The 20,539-nt window shown below is 39.4% G+C and overlaps 1 protein-coding gene across 1 annotated transcript in view; it reads right to left on the bottom strand.

Annotated features, from left to right (window-relative positions):
• Positions 1–209: 209 nt before the first annotated feature.
• Positions 210–20,539, bottom strand: part of ITGA2 (integrin subunit alpha 2) — a 108,591-nt gene continuing 88,261 nt past the window's right edge. Inside the window, exons 21-30 of the mRNA XM_007195575.2 lie at positions 19,528–19,620; positions 18,466–18,542; positions 18,296–18,379; positions 14,829–14,931; positions 13,237–13,347; positions 12,154–12,258; positions 10,154–10,267; positions 6,915–7,004; positions 4,314–4,430; positions 210–3,851 (exon numbers count right to left, since the gene is read on the bottom strand). Of these exons, the coding sequence (XP_007195637.1) occupies positions 3,771–3,851; positions 4,314–4,430; positions 6,915–7,004; positions 10,154–10,267; positions 12,154–12,258; positions 13,237–13,347; positions 14,829–14,931; positions 18,296–18,379; positions 18,466–18,542; positions 19,528–19,620 (975 nt within the window). The 3' untranslated portion in view covers positions 210–3,770. The remainder of the gene's footprint in view (positions 3,852–4,313; positions 4,431–6,914; positions 7,005–10,153; positions 10,268–12,153; positions 12,259–13,236; positions 13,348–14,828; positions 14,932–18,295; positions 18,380–18,465; positions 18,543–19,527; positions 19,621–20,539) is intronic.

The following is a 20,539-nucleotide window of genomic DNA, read 5'->3' as shown; positions in this document are numbered from 1 at the left end:
AAATGATTTTAATTGTATTCAGTAATGTGGTATTTAAAGAGGGGTTTACAATTAAATAATACTTTTCTGTTTGATTCTCATACTTTAATAGGAGAAAAGTTCTTAACTAGTTTATGTTGATTACTGCTCCAATTTGATCTTTTGCTTCTCAAAAATCAAACGAATTGTGAAACTTCATATACAAACATGCATATTCATTTTTATATTTTTGGTGGAGAGAAAAAAAGACAAAAACCAGTTTATCAAAAAAGCAAATATACTTAACAAAGATTTATACATTATGTGTGAAGGAAACTACCCTAGACAATTTGTCTTTAAAAAAATATACAATTTAACATAGTTGTGCAATATATACATTTACATTTTGACTTTATCTGCCAAACTAAATCAGGTACGAATGAAACCAGCTTTTTATATTTACATAATGGCTACATTTTCATTCTTTAAGGTTCAAAGAAATAGTTAACATTTTTGTTTCAAACTTTACCCCCATGTATACCTTTTACCTCTAGAGGTCTAGTCTTTCCAATTGATTGAAATGAGTATGCGTTAATGAGGGCATAGTCCTAAGAGCTGTGTATATAATTATTTTCTGTGTGCAAATTGTATTAATGATGGACCAGGGAGCTCAGTTTGAGGAATCCTGTTTAATGCTTTCTGCTTAATGATGGCTTAATTTATGGGACTGTCATATTATGTTATAGCTGTATATCAGAATAGATACATTATAAAATTATACCTTCTATAATAACTTGTAGTATAATCACTTGTGTGATTATGATAAATTGGTTTTAGTTTTCTTTTCACAGTTAATAACTTTTACTATTTTATAAAAATAGCACAGCCAGCTAGGAATCTGTCCGGTTCTCATTTTGCTGCTACAATGGACAATGCACAAATTCAAATCTCAATGCAGGTTTTTCACAGACTGTTCTACTTTACTATTTTGTAAGGCTTGTGTGGCATGAAGCACACAAGGCATGAAGCAACTCAATTCTTATCACATTCTATACATATTGTCTATACACCATTTATGAAATGGAAACTTTGAAGATGACATCTTTTAAGCCCCATATTCTACTTACTTTTAAAATAAAAGTATGGCTGAATAGGAATACAGAGCTTTTTTTCTCAAATACTTTTTTAATTTCTTGGATGAATACTCAACCTTTGCTTAAAAGTGCTTGAGAAATACTCCTCACTAGAGCCTCTGCCTCAAATCTGTGATCTGGTAACAGAAGTTGTATATTTAGGCCACTTGCTTAGTGCAGTGGTTCTCAGTCGGGGTGATTTTTGCCTTCCAGGAGGCGTTAGCCAATGTCTGGAGACATTTTTTGATCACCACGACGAGGGGGAGAGGGAGCGTGTGGTATTCGTAGGTAGAGGCCAGAGCCAGAGGCCAGGGCTGCTGCTCAACATCCCACATTGCACAGCTCAGGCCCCCGCAAGAAAGAATTACCTGGCTCCAAATGTCAGCAGTGCCCAGGCTGAGAAACCCTGCCCCAGTGTGATAAATGGTGCAGAGACAAATGGCTAATTTTTTAGTTTATAGTAATCCAACTCCTTCATGGACACAGTGCCGTCAGGGCGGCACATTCCAAGGCAAGGCTTGCCAGAGCTCGCAAGCTCACTGAGTATGTGACCTCAGATTAGTGTTTTATCATCTAAGGAAGGGGAGGCAGAGTAAAATAAAAGGATGACTTCCATTGTTCTCAGTATATTACATCAGAAAACTAGTAAATATATACAGCAGTTACCCAGTTTATTAAATAGTCTTTATCAACGTAATGACCAGTTTCCCCTCCACTCTTTTTTTAAAACAATTTTTCTTGGAATGAAACAGTGTTTGAATCCAGCTGTTAAAAGAATTGGGCTCTAGCACGTAACTAGAGAATACCATGCTGTTTTTGCTGTAAACCCCTGATGTTTTATTTCTAATTGTTTTTTTTTTCCCCTGTTTTGTCAGATGCAAAATAAATTCTGTAACTGTGCAGACAGCCCTGCACTGCCATCACAGGAACACATGGGCAAATATCTGTTTTCCTCCGAATTCTTTTCAGTGTCAGATTCTTGGAGGATTGTCTGTCTATTTGTGTTGTAAGAAACCCAGATAGGTTTTTAAAGTTAAAAGCGTCGCTGCTGAACTCTGCCCCAGTCTCCCCATTTTATAACAAGGACACTGAAGTTTACAGAGGCTAAGTGACTTGTCTATCTGAAACTTTGGGTATGTACTTTCTGACATAAAATAGTCCCCACGGCCTTCAGCTCTGCCCCTTTTCTCCCGGTCCCTCCTAGAGGATAGGTGGGCGCAGAAGTAGAGAAAAGAAGGTGCAGGAGGAGAAATGGGTGGTGGTCCTCACAGTGGCCCGTTTACATCATAAGGACCGGGATGCTTATAAAATACAGGTCACCAGGCTTCATCCCGATCTGACGACTAAATAAGACTCTCAGGAATTGGGGCGTGAGACTCTACCTGGTGAGCAAACTCCCAGGTGAAAGTCCTTCTTCTGGAAGTGTAAGTAAGTCCTCCAGAAACAGACAAGCACAGCAGGTGCACATGCTGATTTGGTGGTTTCTAATGTCTCCTTGTAACTTCTTGAAAATTCCTGAGATGTTTATACTTTACCTTGTTTACCCTGCCTGAAATCTCAACAATTAGAAATCCACTTGGGCTTTTCTTGCATATTTAACAATAAATGAAAATAGCTCCCTGAAGTTAAGGGGATTATACAGTAATTCACACAAGTGTGGAAGTGAAACAGATGACTTCCTTCTCACACCTGGAGAAGAGCAGCTGCCCTGGGAATGGGAGATTTGGACAAGGGGTTACAGGAGGGTGGAAAACTCTGGACTCCTGGAGAGGAAGGCGGGCAGCAGCAGGCATGGAGAATACGGGGGCACCAGGAGGTGGGAGAGGTTCATTTTGGAAGGAGGAAGGATTCCAAAGAAATTACTCATCTTTCAAAAATTCACAAGGTCCCCTGCCAGCCAGCCAGCCAGGTCAGCCAGTTATGCCATCCTAAAGGAGAAAAATTTCCTCCTCCTTCCAGGCGGGGCCTCCGGCAGACAAGATTTTACCATAAATGATGTTACAGATTTTAAACAAAAGTTTGTGCTTTGGCCACTAAATCGTTTCGGCCCCTAACCCTCCCCCAGTGAAATGGAGATTTCCTCTGCAGGAGGCTCTACCAGTCAGCAAGCATGTTTTGATAAGTACATCATCGCAAGAAAGGGACTCTAAGGAAGCAGCTGTGGGCTGACAACAGCAAATTTTACCTAGTGTATAAACAAAATTATCACTGAAAATATCCTCTGTGGCAACTTTGGATGAGCAGCGTTAAGTTGAAGACCTGTGTTGTGTTTTCTGCCCATCAGCATCAATATATCCAAGCTAATTATATACCTATACCGAGTACTTCCACTTTTGTTGTTTAAAAACAATCATTTTAAATGATTGGGTTTTTCCCCCAAAAAAATTCTGAGAAAGGTTATATTTTTCTTTAAGAGTTCTCCTGTTTGGAAGCATTTCCTGTAAACTGTGGACCAGCCAATGTAAAGATCACTTTCCCCCCAACATAAAATAGTCTTTTACCCTTTATACTCCTGCCCTCCCAAATCCCTCACAGTTTCTTTCCAAACTGACCTGCAGTTCTAGTTTAGCTATTACATTATTAAGTTGCACTGGGATTTTTAAGAAATCCGTTCCTGCGAATAGTAAACCCTGGCTGAGATGCTGCCCCTTCCCACTGCAGTGGGAACTGCTGGGTGATTCAGCTGTTGAGTTCTGTGGTCTCGTCAATTTCATCTGGATTTTTGGCCATTTTTTCATATTTTCTTTTGAAGAATCCAAGCTGTAAGATGATGATGTAAAAACATTACCACTTCTGGCTTATTTTATATGGGACACAGACTCCCCTCTCCTTGCACCTCTGGGAATCGTGGGGCTCTGGACAGGTCAGTGTGCAGAGTGATTGACCTGGCATCAGCCCTTCAGTGAGGAGATTAATACCCAGAGTTGAAATGAATTGCATAAAGTTAAATTTTTCAGGGTCCACTTACTTGCAGCTGAACAAAACATTCAGGGTCTGGATGAAAGGAGGGTTGGAGAAAAGGGACCAAGAGCAAGGAGATAAAATCCTTACTGATTGTTTTCAAAAACATGAGTGAGAATTTGCAAATAAACTTGCATTTCCTTTTTTCTTATGATAGACGAGGAGGTACCATATAAAACTTAGGGTTGGCTCATGTGATAAGGAAATTCAAGACAGAGGTCTTCAGGACCCCTGTATTTTTAAATATGAAACATTTCTTACCTTCCATAAAATTGCAACCAGAGCTAATAACAAAAGGATTCCAGCGATTGCACTTCCTACTATAACTCCGGTTGGTACTTCAGCTTTCTCGTGGGGTTTCATTATGGTAATGGGAATCTGTAAGTGTATATACAAAACCATTGCGTTAATTTTAGCACTGAAAAAAAGTGAGATGGTCTAGTCAAATCCTCTAATTTTATAAGTGACGGTCTGGAAAGGGGATGTGACTTCCTCACGATCACATTCCTCAGTTAAATATTGTACAGTACAATCTCGAGAGAAAATGCTCCTGCAGATACAGGCAAGGCATGCAAGTCTTCCCATTTCCTTCCTTTAACTGCATCAGTATTTAGTGGATATGTCATCTCTGACAGTCTCAGATGCTTTAATCACTTACAAAATTTGGAACTTTAGTTTCTGGCATCCAGTCTCATCATCAAATGAAAGCATTTGGAACCCAGTCTTGGGGAGGAGAGTCAAAAAATTAACAACCCAAATCCCTTGTGATCAAACAATAACAACAACAACAACTTTGAATTGGGCTCCTAAAATGTTGATTTATTTGATATGCATTGTTAACAAGTAGAAGTAATATCTCAGGGCTCAAGTTGACCTTTTCAGTGATAAATTGCCCTTGAGGTTACACATGATTCTTAACGTCTACTTCCTGGCAGTCTTTGTGGCTTTGTAATAGCATGGCTGCCGTAAGAATTCTAACAGTAAAACTGTATATTCTTTTTTTTTAATTGGGGAAAGAATCACAACCATTTTCAAAGAGTTAATTTTGGAGCCAAATGAGGGGAGAAAACCTAATTTATTTACTTGACTTAACACTGAATCACAGTGGCAGATAAGCTCCTTTTCACCACAGAATTTATGAGTTGGGCTAAACTTGAGTCTGGCCTTTTGGTGACTATATTTCTTCCCATTTGGATTTTTAAGAGCTAAACTAAGGCTTTAGAAATTTAGGAATAAAATAACTCGATTCATGTAGTTCACTGTTTAGTGGCAGTCATGTCCCTACTTCTCTCTATTCTAGAACTTCCTAATCCAGGCTCCATGGATCTTTAGGGAACTATGAGTACATGATTTTTGTATTGGCTTTTTAAGTAGGCCTGGAATTCAAATAAATTTAAGAATCACTTGTCTACCTATAGGGATAGGTCAATTTATTATTTGGATTCCAAAATATAATTTTAAAATTTATTTAAAATAGTTATTTGGATTCAAAAAGTATTTTTATAGACACAAGTAATAGTTGGCCTCTATTATTTATCAGTATTGCTCAGAGAAAACCATGAAAAGAAAAATCTCCGGAAAGGTTCATTGAAATTGTTAATCTGAATTTTTAATTAATGCATTTATTTAATACTGCTTTCTAAAAAACAAACCAGATTTCAGCAGAGGTCCAGGTATTGTCTGAATACTACATTTTTCTGAAATGAACTTTTAAAATATCTATAGTACTTCCCCCCTCCCGAGGCTTAGTTCATAGCACTTTGAATTTGAAGCCCACGTTTCCTTTGCCTCCGTTTCTGATCTTCCACACCCCAGCCTCTGAAGAGAGGGTGCGGGCCTTCACTGATAGTCCTAAACCAGAAGCAGAGCACCATCCTCTGTGTGGAATCGTTTTTGCTGGGACAACAGTGGGACAGCAGGGCTGTGGGCGCCACTCTCAGGCATTGAGAGAGGTCCAGAGTTCACAAGGCCATTGGCTTTTTGGCCAAGTCCATAGACTGCAGTAGTGGACTCTAGTGGACTGGGGCCAGCTGCCAAGCTGGCCTCGGGGCAGAGTCTTGAACTGGCTTCCAGTTCCTAACAAAAGCATTGGGAGGAAGATGACCAGGGCTCTGCCAGCAGATTAGCTGAGCATGGAAATCCTGCTATATCTAAATATGGCATATTCTAACCAGAGTTCCAGCGCGAAGGAAAGTTGTCCCGTGCCAGCGCTTGGAACAGTGAGCCTTTGTCTTCTGTGAACGTACATTTCTTTGCCAAACCCTTTTTTTTTTTTTAAATCAAGAGAAGCATTTATAGTTTTCTAGACTGAAGATCTAATGAATGGATGTTTCACACAGTGTCAGTGTCTAGTTTTAAGGAGTACCGCTAAAAAAAAAAAAGAAAAAGCCCTCTAGTAAATGCCTTATTTATTAAGCATACTTCAGCACTTCTCTTTCAAAAATACTCTAAAATACTATGTCTGATTCAAAGGAGCATGACTTAGGTTTCATGGCCTAGGATGTAAACTGCTTTGTGTAAGCGTGAGCAGAAAGGAGGAGCCATGGTGCTGGTTGAGGCCCGGCGCAGGGAGGAGACAGCCACAGCACGATGGGGCCCTTTCCCTTGTGCCTCCCGTCAGATCATCACTTCTGATCCAGCTTTGCCAGCGTGGGGACGAGGGGGAGGGCAAGTACACCAAGGGGCTTTTTGGAGTAGCAAACACCCTTATCAAAAGCTCAGCATGATAAACATTAGACTCTCAGAGTTTCAGTAAGATACTTCTATATACATGTAGATGCGAAAGTGACCATTGTAAATGGTCAGAAATGGAATGCCTGTCAGAGACTCCAGCGCCCACAGGGAGGGATGCCAAGCACTCACCGTGATGGTGTTTTCTTCGATCGCATATATCTGAGGGTTATAGGTGTCGATTTCTGCCGCTGCTGTCAGCTGTACTGTCTGAAAAGCCGACTGGAACATAAGAAGAATAAAGAGTATATTTTATCCTAGCAGAAGTTAATGTATACAACTCGGCATGCTTCTTATTTATTTCCTTGTGGAAAGTGACAAGTGCAAATGCCAACTCTGAAGACAAGCATCTGTGTGTGCTTAAATCGCCGATATGCTGGGACCCCATGTGGGAACTTAAACCCTGCGGGTGACTGGACCCTGCCATAGCAAATTAAATGAAGTCTCTGGGGGGTGGGGTCTAGATACCAGCCGGTTAAAGCGTCTCTCCCGGTAACTCTAACTTGTAAACAGGGGTGAAAAACAAGGGTTTAGAAATGAAGTTTTTAATTGGGAAAGATCATAGTTTAGGTTTTTAAAAGCAATGAAGTTTGTGACATGAGAGAACATTGAAAACTTGGTATTTTTAAATATTTACCTGAATAAATCACAAAACAGAATGTGAAATCAGATTCAAAAGGAAGAGAATTTCTCTTCTGGGTACACATGTGTAAAATAATACTGTTTAAAGACCGTGCATGTCAGTGGCAGACATCCTAAACCTTGTGTCAGTCCTATATAACATGAGTAATAATTTCAGATTTCCTAATCTAAGCATTTTTATAAAAAATAACTGGATTTGGGGCAGGCATATAGGAAGGGCATACATTTTATGCTGATGTTATTAGTAACCTCCAAAAATGAAATAATTTTACATGCCTTCCTGAATCTAGTTACAGAAAAATAATCTATTTTTCAATGGATATATTACTGATGTGTATATTTTTTACTCTATAATCAAGTATCGGGACTGACGCTTATTTCGAGATGGAATACAATGCCCAGATTTGAGAACTGCCTTCACATGATCTGGCTACTAGGATTTAGTTTTTGTGGTTACTAGGGCACATGATTCAATATACTCCATGAGGTAATTTGCTAAACTATATCTGGGAGCCAGAAAGAGAGAATGCATATCCAAAAAGTGAGCAATTTATTTCCTTTCCACTGGCTCAGTCTCTGATTAGCCTTAATTTTCTCAAGATGGAAGATTGCAGTAGAAGTTAACCCTGATCACTGGTCTCTCAAACATACATTATTTGGGGAACATTAGGAGTATTGATAATGGTTTAAATTTAAAAAGGAGTAACAGTTAAGTGAATGTTCTTATTTAATAGTCCCTGCAGACTAAAGATGAAAGAATTTCCTTACAACACTGATATATCTGCCCTCCTAAGTCTGGCCCTTTGCACGGGTACACAGTATCCTGCAGGGTTAACAAGTAGTGGTAGGCGTACCATGCACACCCAGGAGAGTGAAGTCACACACCTGCTAGCATTCAACAAGCCTTTTCCTTACAAACGGCAACCAACAATGCCACTGATTTGGAAACCTGAGCAATCAATTTGTGATGAAATTACTTGAAATGTTAAGTTGACTTGCACTGCCTCAGAAAAAGGGCAAAAGTTAGTATATTCATGGGCTCTAATACAGGAAGTAGGATTCATACTTCAGACTGGATCTCCTAGATGGTCTGAGAACATCCACTGTTGAAACGGTTCAAAGCAAGGTGGGGATAAACATTTGACCTTTTATGAAGGAGGAAGATGTGTAGGACTTGATATGCAATAACTCTCAGGGGTGTTTTTCAGCTTAACTATCATAACCATGTTGAAAAAGCATAAATAATACAGTTCTTCAGAATGTTGCTTCCAGAAATGAAACTGCTGCTTCTGAAAACCTTGGGGAAGGTACTATAAAAAGTCTTACAGTTAAAATGATGTAGCTTTAAACAAACTCAAGAAAAACCAAATGCTTTTTACAGAGCCGGGGTGATTGCCTTTTGATTTGCAACAGTCCGTTTTCCTTCCCAGCTGGCAAAGGTTACTATGAAAACATTTGTTCCTCAAATCCAAGGAGCCAAGATCCAATGGGTAAAACTGAGCACCAAACTGCAGCAGCTGGGATGATGGTATAACTGCCTGCTTTGCATCTTACAGGATTTAGAGGCATCCTGAAGGCTTGAAAGCAAATGCAACTAACAAGAAAACCAAATAAAGGCAAACAAGGAGACAACCCAACTCATCACCCCTCCCCTTCTCTAGTTTTTCACCTGCCTTTCACAATTCCTCTTTCTATTATGTCTTTATCGAAGAATATTGCTTATATTTTGGTTCCGGGGCCAAGTTCGGAGGGAGCCAAGTTCTCTGACGTGACATAAAACTCCATAGCAGGGAGGGGTTTGTTGGAGAGACCATGAAGTGGTTAGAAAATAGGGAATAGGGTATGGTTGGTGAGCACCTTGAAGACTGATTTATTCGTTTTAAAAAAAATTCACTGAGAGCCACAAGGCCCCCTGGAGGTTTCAAACTAATTTCTATTTTGCTGCCTCAATCAGAGCCAGTGTTAGTAAAATGAACAGCTCGCCGCTTATGTAGTCAGATGTAAGGAGCTCTGTCCATCCTTACACTTCATGCCAGATTGAAATTCTGGCTACCGAAATCTCTGCTGAAAGCAGATATCACTACTGCCAAGTCACACCTGCCAATTGGAAAAACACTCTGACATCATTCTGGCACATTCCTCAAACTCGTTGTGAGATTGAAATGACTTAAAAAAAACTGTAAGCACACCGGGGCTTCCACCAGAGAAGGGATTAAAAACAGGAGAGCAGAGTGGTTACACCTGGCTCTAATATAGGACGATGGATTCGTAGGTTAGATTCATCTACCAGGTAGTTTGAGATCAATCAACAGCCACCTGGGAGCACAAGGAATTGAGGCACTTTGATTTGGGTGTGGTGGAGGAGACCAGAAGTCAGAAAAGTCAAGAGGAGGAGGAGGAAGACAGAGCAGGTGGCCCACCGCACCCCAGGCAGCCGAGGGGATCCTGACACCATTTCCAGAGATTCTGCTGTAGTAGGTTGGCATGGAATCTATGAAGCAGATGCTTGACAAGCAGCCCAGGTGATTCTGAGGCCCAGCCAGGTTGGGCAAGCTTTGGAAAGGGATGGAAGCATACTGCCTTCCAAGGTAAGATTGCTCTTACTGGGTCACTGGGCATGGCTGACATTAGTCAGAATGCTAATTTTGTCAGAGGGTGCAACCTTATTGACAGTGAAGGCTTATGTTTCATTGCTATCAATGAGCCAAATAAACAAAGCTGATACTTACTACTGCAAAAGTCCCGTTCCAAATTCTGGTAGACACATTAAGGAAGTATTCTCCTTTCACCTGAAGGTCTTTCAGCCAGCAGGTGACGTTACTACATGAAGCAGTTCTGCAGTTCTTTCAGGTTGGAGTCAAGGGTAAAAGAAGAGAGAGTTAGTACGGGCTTTAAAAAATAAACACCAAAATTTTACAAAGACAGGTAAAACCCAGTACTGGGAAGGATCTAAGGAAATCAGCAATCTCATGAACTATTACTAGTTACAACCCTTCTTCTGGAGATTTTTAGCACTTTGCTTCAAAATGTAAAAAGTGCATGTCCTTTGCCCCTGCCGCTTCCCATCTGTGTGGAAGGCCTCAGGAGATAATCATAAGTGTGTGCAGAAGAGTACAGCAGGCCTGTTTACTGAACTACTGTTTCTCAGAGTTAAAGAGAAACAACAACCCGCACAAGACTGTTAATCAACTATACTCCAGTGTAAAATAAAAATTTAAAAAAACCCAAAAGACTAAACAATCTGTGTTTATCAACAGTGCACTAGTTAATTATTGAATATACATACACAAAATGTAGTACAATTTAGTCAGTAACCTCATGATACAGATGCATTCCTTGAATTTTAAAAAAGTTGTCAGTAAAAGAATCAGTGGTTGCCAAGGGTTAGGGGGGAAGGAGGGATGAACAGGCGGAGCGCAGAGGAGTTTCTGGGCGGTGAACCATTCTGCACACCGTAACTGTGGATCCATGTCATTGTACGTTCGTCCAAACCGATAGAACGTACATCAAGGGTAACCTAATGTAAACCATGGACTTTGGGTAATTATGATGTGTCAGTGCAGGTTCATCAATTGAAACAAATGTACCACTCTGGGCGGGGGGCGGGGGGCGGCGGGTTCATAGTGTAGGAGGCTGTGGGTAAGTGGGGCAAGAAGTATATGGGAAATTTCTGTAATTTAGACTCAATTTTGCTGTGAACCTAAAATTGCTCTAAAAATAAAGCCTATTAAAAGATCTGTGACATACCGGCCAATGAAAAAAGGTAGCTTGGTCCATTTATGTAACAGTGTACATGTGCTTATATGTAGGTTAATGATTAGAGGTAAAGAAGAATGTTCATTAAATGTTAAGTGGTCAGCTGTTAGATTTCTGGAGAACTTTAGTTTCTTCTTTGTTTTTCGTGTTATGTCTCCTCTATATTGTTCACAGAAGTTGCCTTTTTTTACAAAATCAAAACATTTTCACAAAAATAAGGAAAATGCTGAGAGGTATAACTCATCTCATACCCTGAGATGAGTTTCTCCTGAGCATTTTTACATACCTCTGTTCAGATTTAGACCACATTTACACTGTAATTACACTATAGTTACTTAAATAAGAAACTGTTCATTCTCCTATTTTCCCATCCTTCATGAAATAAAATAATTGCAATAAAAGAAAAACAGGAGAATTTCAGTGTTGTTCATAGGGGAGAACTGAGGTTGGTTTAGCTTTTACTGTTTACTAAATGTTTGCTTATTTGAATACTTCATATGTGCCAAGCACCATGCTAGATGCTACACAAGTGTCTTTCCCAAAAAAGTGGCATAACTCTCGAGCAGGAGATGACAAAATATTGAAAACAGAGAAGGGTGGTCAGAGAGTCAAATTTAACAGCTCAGTAGAAGACATCAGTGATTATGTGGAGGAGGTGTGGGGGCTTCACCTCCCAAACATGCCCAGCTCCTGCTCAGCTCTTTGCAACGTTTCCAATGTGCACGACACAGTTTGACATGGAGTCCTTTTAATATCATGAAATTTGGAACATGTATTTTATAATAATGGCATAAATAATAATTCCAATAACCTAGATTTCAGCGTGTATTTTCTTGATTCACACAGATCATCAAAGGCAAAATAGGAAAGTTCTACCACCTGAGGTGGCAGGAAAAAAGAAGTGCCTCAATTTCCAGGTAAAACAAACAATGAATTACTAAAGGAAGTTTTCACCCCATTAACCTGTCCTCACCAATTCTTTTACATGACGGAAATTTTCACTCTTGAAAGATACAGAAGAAGATGTTTGTCCTATTTTCAGTGGATTTATTTCGGCTTTGCAACTGATGTCACCAGCCTACAAAGAAGGACATCAAATCAGTCTTAGGAAGCAAGATGGTTTATGATGTTATTTTCGACTTGTTAGGAAATCCTATTGTCACATGTTGGGGCAGGGGAGGGGCTCCCAGGATTCTCTTCACTGTGCTGACCTGGCCACACTTCTGTTCATCACTAATGTAAACCCTGAAGTATTCAAATCCTCCTGATGTGAGTCGATGGCATGGCGCTGGTTCTTGCAGCCCACATGTGATGACACAAATTTGTAATAACAATTGTCTGTGAGTGATTTATTTAATTCAGGGTTCTTTTCTGTGGAACAGTTTAGGATTTTGCTTTCCTGTAGTCACCTATAAACAGCACGGAAGTAACATTGCTGTAGCATTAGCTAAGTGCTAGACTATGGCTGAGCCACTGTCAGGGGTTTGGCTATAGCACCTCTGTAGCCGGGGGGCTTTTAGAGAAATACCCAGAGGGCTTTTAAAGAAAAACGCTGGTGCTAGAGCCTTAGCCCTGGAGATTCTGATTTAATTGCCTGGGGTAGGTCTGGGCATCACACATATTTAAAAAGCTACCCAGGTGATTAAATGAGCAACCAGGGTTGACAACTACCAGTTGAAAGTCCAGGCTGGCAGCTTGAAGACCAGCTACTGACTGCAGCTGTGTAGACCAACTACTCTCCCACTATGGGTTCAACCTCTCGCTTCCCAGCCAACTAACTTCTCTATAAACAGGGCTCTGACAAAGTCAGATCTTCAGCTGGTCAGAAGGAGGTTTTAATAATTTCTGCCATCTGTACATCCCTAGACTCAGACATTTCTTATAACAATATCCTGCTTCTAATATGAAATTAACTGCTAGTTACCTGGCACTCAGGGTGCATAGGGGTTATCTTTTCAATTTCTTGTCTATATGATGCAGACATGATCACCCCCACCTCATGGAACATTTCCGTATGGAAGGTACACGTTTTTATAGGCAATTTGGATGCACTTACCTGGTCCGTGTGCACCCCAGTCAGGTACATCAGCGGGTTCTTGCCTTTGGTGTATTGAGGGATATGGATGATTACAGATGCCATGCTGACAGGAACACTTCCTGTTGTTACCTATGTAGTAAGAAAACGTTCTGATTGCCGCTACATCATACACATGTTGGAAGGAACGTGATCAATAACCTCAGTGTTGATGAAGGGCAACTATTAGGTGGTAAGAGTGAGTCCATATGAAAGTGAGTCATTACTTTATGGTCACTCTTTGGCTCGCTGTGTTTTACCTCTTGGAAGAATCTCAACATCTACAATTTTAACTGGTAAATAATTTGTGACTTAGGAGATGATTAAAAACACCTACCATCTGTGGGTTTGGTCTGCTAGGGCATGAAGTCCCACTCTGCCCCTGACTAGCAGTGTGGCTTGGGCAAGGTACTTGACCACTTTATGCTTCAGTTTTCTCATTTGTAAAATAAAGATAATTGGCAAATCAGTAGGTATGCACAGATACAGCCTCTGTTCTCGCTGGTGGAAAGTCTGTCCTAATTGTCCAGGGCTTATGCCCTACTGGTTGTTAAACATTTTAAAGAACACTCATAGGAATAATAATCCTATCAATCTCATAACTGATCTGGGAATTAAATGGGTTAACATACATAAAGCACTTCATACAAAGGCTGATACTTATTACATGCTCTTTGAATATTATTTTATAATATTTACTACTAATTGACTAAATGTTTCATTAAAGAAGTAGTTGCCAAATACCATGTACATTTTATAAATTCTAGTATCTGGGTCACAAATCAAGACTCCTTTAAGAACTTTTTAAATCACTGAATTATAGAGTTGCAACCATGTGAAAGACTTATAGGAAATGTACAAAAATAAACTGGTAGTGATTAAGGGCGGTGGATGGATTCTTCCCTTTTTATTTTCCAAAGTTTATGCAATGTTATTATAAAATATCATTCTCTCATAAATTCATTTCTCTTTATATAACTGAAAACAAACTTTAATAATTACTAAGTAATAGCCAATAGAAACTGATTTTAAAATATTTTTATATACTACTTAGCATGACTGTACAAAATAAATATTTGTATACAAATGGTGAGCTTCTCAAATAGAAGTGGTTTCCAAGGATAAATTGGCATACTGATTATATTTCAGAGACTTTTGTCCATAGTAATGTCATTATATTACTGCTCTGTTGATTAATGTGCAACATTTGCTTTCAAAATACATCGATTATCCCTTACCCAGGACACATAGCTATGTACAAGGCCCACCTGTTTACTTATCAGTGGTCTACCTTAGTTCTCAAAGTATGGCACCTGGCCCAGAAGCATCAGCATCACCTGGGAACTTGTTAGAACTGCACATTGTGAGGTCCACCCCAGACCTTCTGAATCAGAAACACTGGAGATGGAGCCCAGTGACATGTGTTTTAACAAGACTCCAGGTGATTCTAATGCGTGCTCAAGTTTGAGAACCACTGGTATATTTCAACTTCCTTTTACTTTCTTCTTCTCCTCCTGCCCTCATTTTTTCCCCCCCTTCTCTTGATTTTCCATTCTTATGTCAGGCTTACCAACCTTAACGGAGAAGATGAATTTTGGGCCAATATCTTCAAAGTTGTTCACAATAGAAGGAATATTCCCATCCGAGGAGACTTCATAAAAATTTATGTTGGTAGATCTGTTGGATGATGTTTGCAAAGCCGAATATTTTAGTTATGCTGTTGTTCTTGAAGTTTAATATTTCTTTTATCTAAATATCTTCTAGCTTATTTTACAAGTGAAAGAGTTTACATTTAGGTACAAAACATTAAATGAAAACAAATGCTTATTATGGACTTATGATCCAGTATACATTTCTAAGGCTAAAACAAGTTCCTTTGAAAACATATCCCTTAATGATCATTCTGCTGAGATTCTTTGTGTTATATGTGTATCAGTTGTAAAGTTTCTAAAATAAGTACAAATGTATTACTTAAGAATTTGTAGTGAAACTCTTCTCAAGATATTGTATTATCTCTTGACAGGTGTGTCAAGATATATTGACAGGTGTGTTAATATAGTGGACACTTGGTCCTTATTGATTGGATGAATGGATTTATAAGGCAGAGGATTCTCCAGTTGGTATGATGGCTGAAATAGCATGATAAGATATCGGGCATTAGCTCCTGCACTACTCATCACTGGATGCCTGTGAAACGGGGTGTACATTTTATTTATTATTCCTTCTCCCTATTCTTCCCTAGTTCCAAACCAGCTCTGACGCTTTAGTCTGAATTGGGGTTTGTCAGTCTGTTTCCACCACTGACCATACAGACCATCTCTAAGGTGGCTGACCCAGGAGTTTTACTAGACTAGGCCTAGAGGCACTGGCCTAATTGGACTTCTTTGCTTGGGGCTGCTGAGTAGGGTTTGCAAGTGAAGTAATGACCAGGCCAGAGGGAACCCCACAGGACCACTCAGACTGGAAGGTAACTGAATACCATTCCCTCTCTTCACTCATTTCTGGGAATCTGAGGATGGATTTCAACTAGGGTAGCTTCATTGAGGGGTGGAGGGTAGACAGCAGGGATGAGAGTCTGAGAAGCAATATTTATTCCCAACAGACAATTTATCCTAACTACAGGATGTTGATTCTATTTCCTAAAAAAAATAAAAATTGGACTGGATATTTTCTGAGATACAGTTTTTTGGTTTCTTTACTGAAAATCTTGCCTTTTTCTTTTTTTATGCCTTAGAATTTTTTCCCAAATTCTCAAAAGGAAAATATGCCATAGGGACTTAAATAGATGTAGTATTTGTCAAGGTTATGTCTATGAGAGGAAACAATGATTTGTCAGCCTTACATGGAAAATGGGAAAACTGACTAGGATTTGAAACAGAAAGCCTGACCCCAATAAAAATTAATTACAATAAAAGAAGATAAAACAGAAAGTCTGGCTGTATGTCCATGAATTATTCCCTTTGCCTTCCAGAAGATCTTTGTGTGAGCCCCTAAGTATGGCCAGTTTTTAAACTGATTAATATGCTCTGTTTTTGCATTTTAAAGAGATCCAGTATTTTTCCATGTTACTTAAGTGTTCCTTCAGTTACTTAACTATTGATCAATATATTTATATTAGCAGTTAGCTGTACTCAGGCGGATCTTGTTTTAGAAGTAATTCTACTGTCATCTATTTCCATCCATCATATTTGCACAAAATAATTACACACTTACACAGTATCAAAGTGATTCCTAAGGGATATACTCAATAATTGGGTAGGACTTTTTTTCAAAAAAAGTAAACTCTGTGTGTGTGTGTGTGTGTGTGTGTGTGTGTGTGTGTGTGTGTGTGTGTGTGATGCATATATCCTGGTAGGTAAATAAACCCTGTAACTGGAAGGTATTCTGAAAACAGTCAAGTTAGTCATCTACAAAATGACCAGAGGAGATGCGGAGGGATGATTTCACTTTCTGTTGTGTATGTTTCTGTAATGTTTGGATTTTCTATCCATGTACATTTAATATCTTTTTTTAGAAGAGACATTAAGAGAAATTATCTGAGAGGTAGGATTAGGAGCCACTTTAGCTTTATTCTTTATAATTCTCCATATTTTTTTAACTGCATGATATACTTAAAAGAATAGGAGAATGTCTGAGAATCTAATTTACCATCACAAAAAATACATAGCTAAGATGTTAGTAAAAGTGAAGTCCCACTTCAGTATTGTATTTATTTCGTCTTAAAATATCTGAAAAAATTGGCCATGGTGGGAGAATGGAATTAGAAAAAGGCTCTATTAACAAAAAGCATTTAGGATGAGAAAGAAGCATTAAAGGTAGGAAGAAAAAAAATCAGGTAATGTGGTGCTATCAATCTCTTTGGCTGCATCTGTCTTCAGTTACTTATTTTAGCAGCTGAGGGCCCTTTGAAATCTGCAGTTACTGAATAATTTTTCAGGGATGGATGACTTGGGCTATACTCTGTTTCTGCTTTTGCTGTTTGCAACTCACTCGATAAGGAAGCATTCTTTTCATCTTTGCTCATGTGTCTCTAGCTCTAGACATAATGACATATTTTCCTTTTTGTTTTTGCTCAGGGATCTGTTGGATGATCTACATATTCCATGCTTTAGGGGCTGGAGCGATGTTAGAGAAATCTGCGGTCACTGGACGCTTTGAAGCGTGGTTCCTTGGGGATACACTGCTGCGTGTTTTCCAGGGGTCACTGATCTGTGCTGCGAAGCTGCCTTAGTGTTTCAGCAGGTAGAGAACTCTGGTTCCCAGGCTTGGAAATGGGTGTCACCTGCAGCCTGTGTACCTGCATAGCTGTGCCCCAATGTGTCTGTGCCCATGAACCCACTTCCCTTCTTGAAGGTGATCCTATTAGCACCTGTGGTGTCTACATGTTATTCACCTCTCAAGACACATGTCTCTCTGAACAATTCAAGATAACTGGTATCAACTAGTACCATTTTGCCTGGTGCTCTCAGGTTTACTTGCTTTGGGCGGGCAAGAAAATGGAATAACTCATGTCCTTCTGGATGACCTCTTTTGAAAAATGCCTCATTTTCTCCTGGTTGGAAGAAACCCCTAATCTGCTATGTCAGGAATTTTCCACCCAGAAACTAATTTTCTGTAACTAGATTCAGTATTTGTGTTTGGGGCTTCAACGTCCAGGAGTGGGGACATTGCTTGAGATCTCATGTGGATAGTAGGACACAGGCGTGGAGAAGGAAGTGGCGGCAACTCCTCAGGGCCCTGCGAGTTCTGCTTTGACAGCCCGTCCGAGGGCCTGCGGGGGAGTTTCCCTTGGCGTGTGACAGAGGATTATTCCTTTGTCTTTCTGGTGTTGCCCTTAGTCAATAAACCTAAAGAGTCCCTCAAGATACCCCTAGGGACGAGTTTGTCCCTGGACTTCTGTTTTAGTTGACAAGGAGGAAATATTTTAATTCAAATTCCCCAGTTAAGAATGAGCATACAGAGGACTTGTTCAGTCATGAACCAAATATGTTATGAGCCAGAGTGATGTCCACGGTCACAGGCTGCCCACTGTTTCACCTACCTTGTTATGTGAATTTCGGCATCATACAGCAGAGAGAGTTTGAAGTTGACTGAATTATCTGCCTTGTTTTCCTCGTAGCTTTCACTATTGAAAGGAACATGAGGAAATTACTGAAAGAAAAATATTAGAAAAACCACCCATCATTAATTCATGACTTCATCATGTTTTACCTTAAGGCTTGGAAACTGACAGAGGCCTGATTCTGAAGGTTTTGAAGATTGAAGTCGAAGTTAATAGTGAAAGTCACCTATACACAAAATGAAAATTCATCAATCTATGACACTTTGTGCTCCGGGACCAACATGAAAAAAAAAGTGTCCCATAAAAGTAAACTCACTCCCATTTGATTCTGAATTTTATAAACCTTAAGCTTTATAATTTGTAGAATATCTATGTATTTGTCCACCTTGCCTTGCCTTCAGAATATAACTGAATTCACCTGACATATACATACAGCACATCACAGGCACTTACACTTATCTGAATTTGAAGGCTTTGTGCTGATGTAAAATTTGCTTACCAGGGGTTAAAAATGATATCCATGACTCTGTAAAGCACTTTGACCAGTGTTGGTCAATGTGTTCAGAAATAAAGAACTTTCTATATTGTATGTGCCTTTGGGAATGAACTGCACAGGGGAAAATCCCACTTTTATTAATAACTTAAAGAAAACATGCAGATATTTAAAAACTTCCTCTAAATATGCAGGCAACATTGATAGTCAAATGGATAAAGAAGATGTGGTACATATATACAATGGAATATTACTCAGCCATAAAAAGGAACGAAATTGGGTCATTTGTAGAGATGTGGATGGACACAGAGACTGTCATACAGAGTGAAGTAAGTCAGAAAGAAAAACAAATATCGTATATTAACGCATATATGTGGAACCTAGAAAAATGGTACAGATGAACCAGTTTGCAGGGCAGAAATTGAGACACAGATGTAGAGAACAAACGTATGGACACCAAGGGGGGTAAAGCAGCGGGGCAGTGGTGATGGTGGTGGGATGAATTGGGAGATTGGGATTGACATATATATATACTAATGTGTATAAACTAGGTAACTAATAAGAACCTGCTGTATAAAAAAAATTTTTTTTAAAACACATGCAGGCAGTTATTTTGTGGTGCCTATCAAATGACGATACCTAATAAAGATGGTTCATTGGTTAACACCAATGGCAAGGAGGAGCCAGCATGGATTTAAGGATAAAATGCAAGGTGTACCTGTTGTTCCCTTTTTAAAGCAGGGTAGCCCACATTGCAGGTAACAGACTTCTGAGATGAAGCAATCTGGCATGTCACTTCTGTCCCATCAACCTGAATGAGACCAAGGAAACAATGATTAGTATGCAATGTGTGTATGTGTGCATGCACACACACATACGTGCTGAAGGATGTATAAACCACCTGGAAATTCTAGTAGTAAAGTTGGTTCACACCATGACTTGAAAGTCTTGTATGAATTGTCCAAGTGGCTAACATACTCTTTTTTTATTGCTAAGCAGGACACCCAACAAGACAAAGGAGAGGTCAAATACTGGAATTTTACCCAGAAATAAATCATATTTCTTATATTTCAGAAGCACAAAATAACTTTAATCCACTATTTAGAAATGCTGTCTTTAATACATACTTTTCTCTCAGTATATTTCAAAGTTGTAGTTTCAAGAGAAAGACAAATAAAATATAGTTTTTGTTTATACCTTAAATAATTTAAAGAATCATTTTAGTTTTCCTCAGGTTTTTTTCTCTTTAAAATAAGAAGTTGTCATTTGGCACAAGAAATTTAAACACTGAAGTCAGAATAGGTTTAGAACACTAAATCTATTAAGTTCACATTGACTTTAAACTGGATGAAACCATTTTTTAATCCTTTCATCAAATAGTGAATTTGGAAAATCTCAGCTTTTTCCTTCTCTCCTTTTCACTGCTTGGTGGCAGAGGAGGGACCAGGGGGACATTCATGGGCAAGTGTGTTCCTGGTATAGCGATCAAGTCAACATGATTAACTGACCTCATTGGAATGCAGCATCTTGGCAGCAGCAAGACCTGTGGTTACTAAGCTCGGGCTGAGCTGTGGGACTCTAATTTCTCAGAGCAAGTGCAGCTCCCAGCATCTGTGCGGCACCGAGGAAGCCTCATCACACAGATGGCTTGAGGAGAGTTTATTGTAGAGTCTGGCTACTACTGCCAAGTGTCAGGGCAAAGGAAAACTGACCCAAGCTGTGAAGCAGAA

The sequence above is a fragment of the Balaenoptera acutorostrata genome, chromosome 2 (assembly GCF_949987535.1).
Source record: "Balaenoptera acutorostrata chromosome 2, mBalAcu1.1, whole genome shotgun sequence".
Taxonomy (NCBI): Eukaryota; Metazoa; Chordata; class Mammalia; order Artiodactyla; family Balaenopteridae; genus Balaenoptera; species Balaenoptera acutorostrata.
Note: the sequence above shows the minus strand (reverse complement) of the source record. Positions and strands in the feature narration are given on the sequence as shown.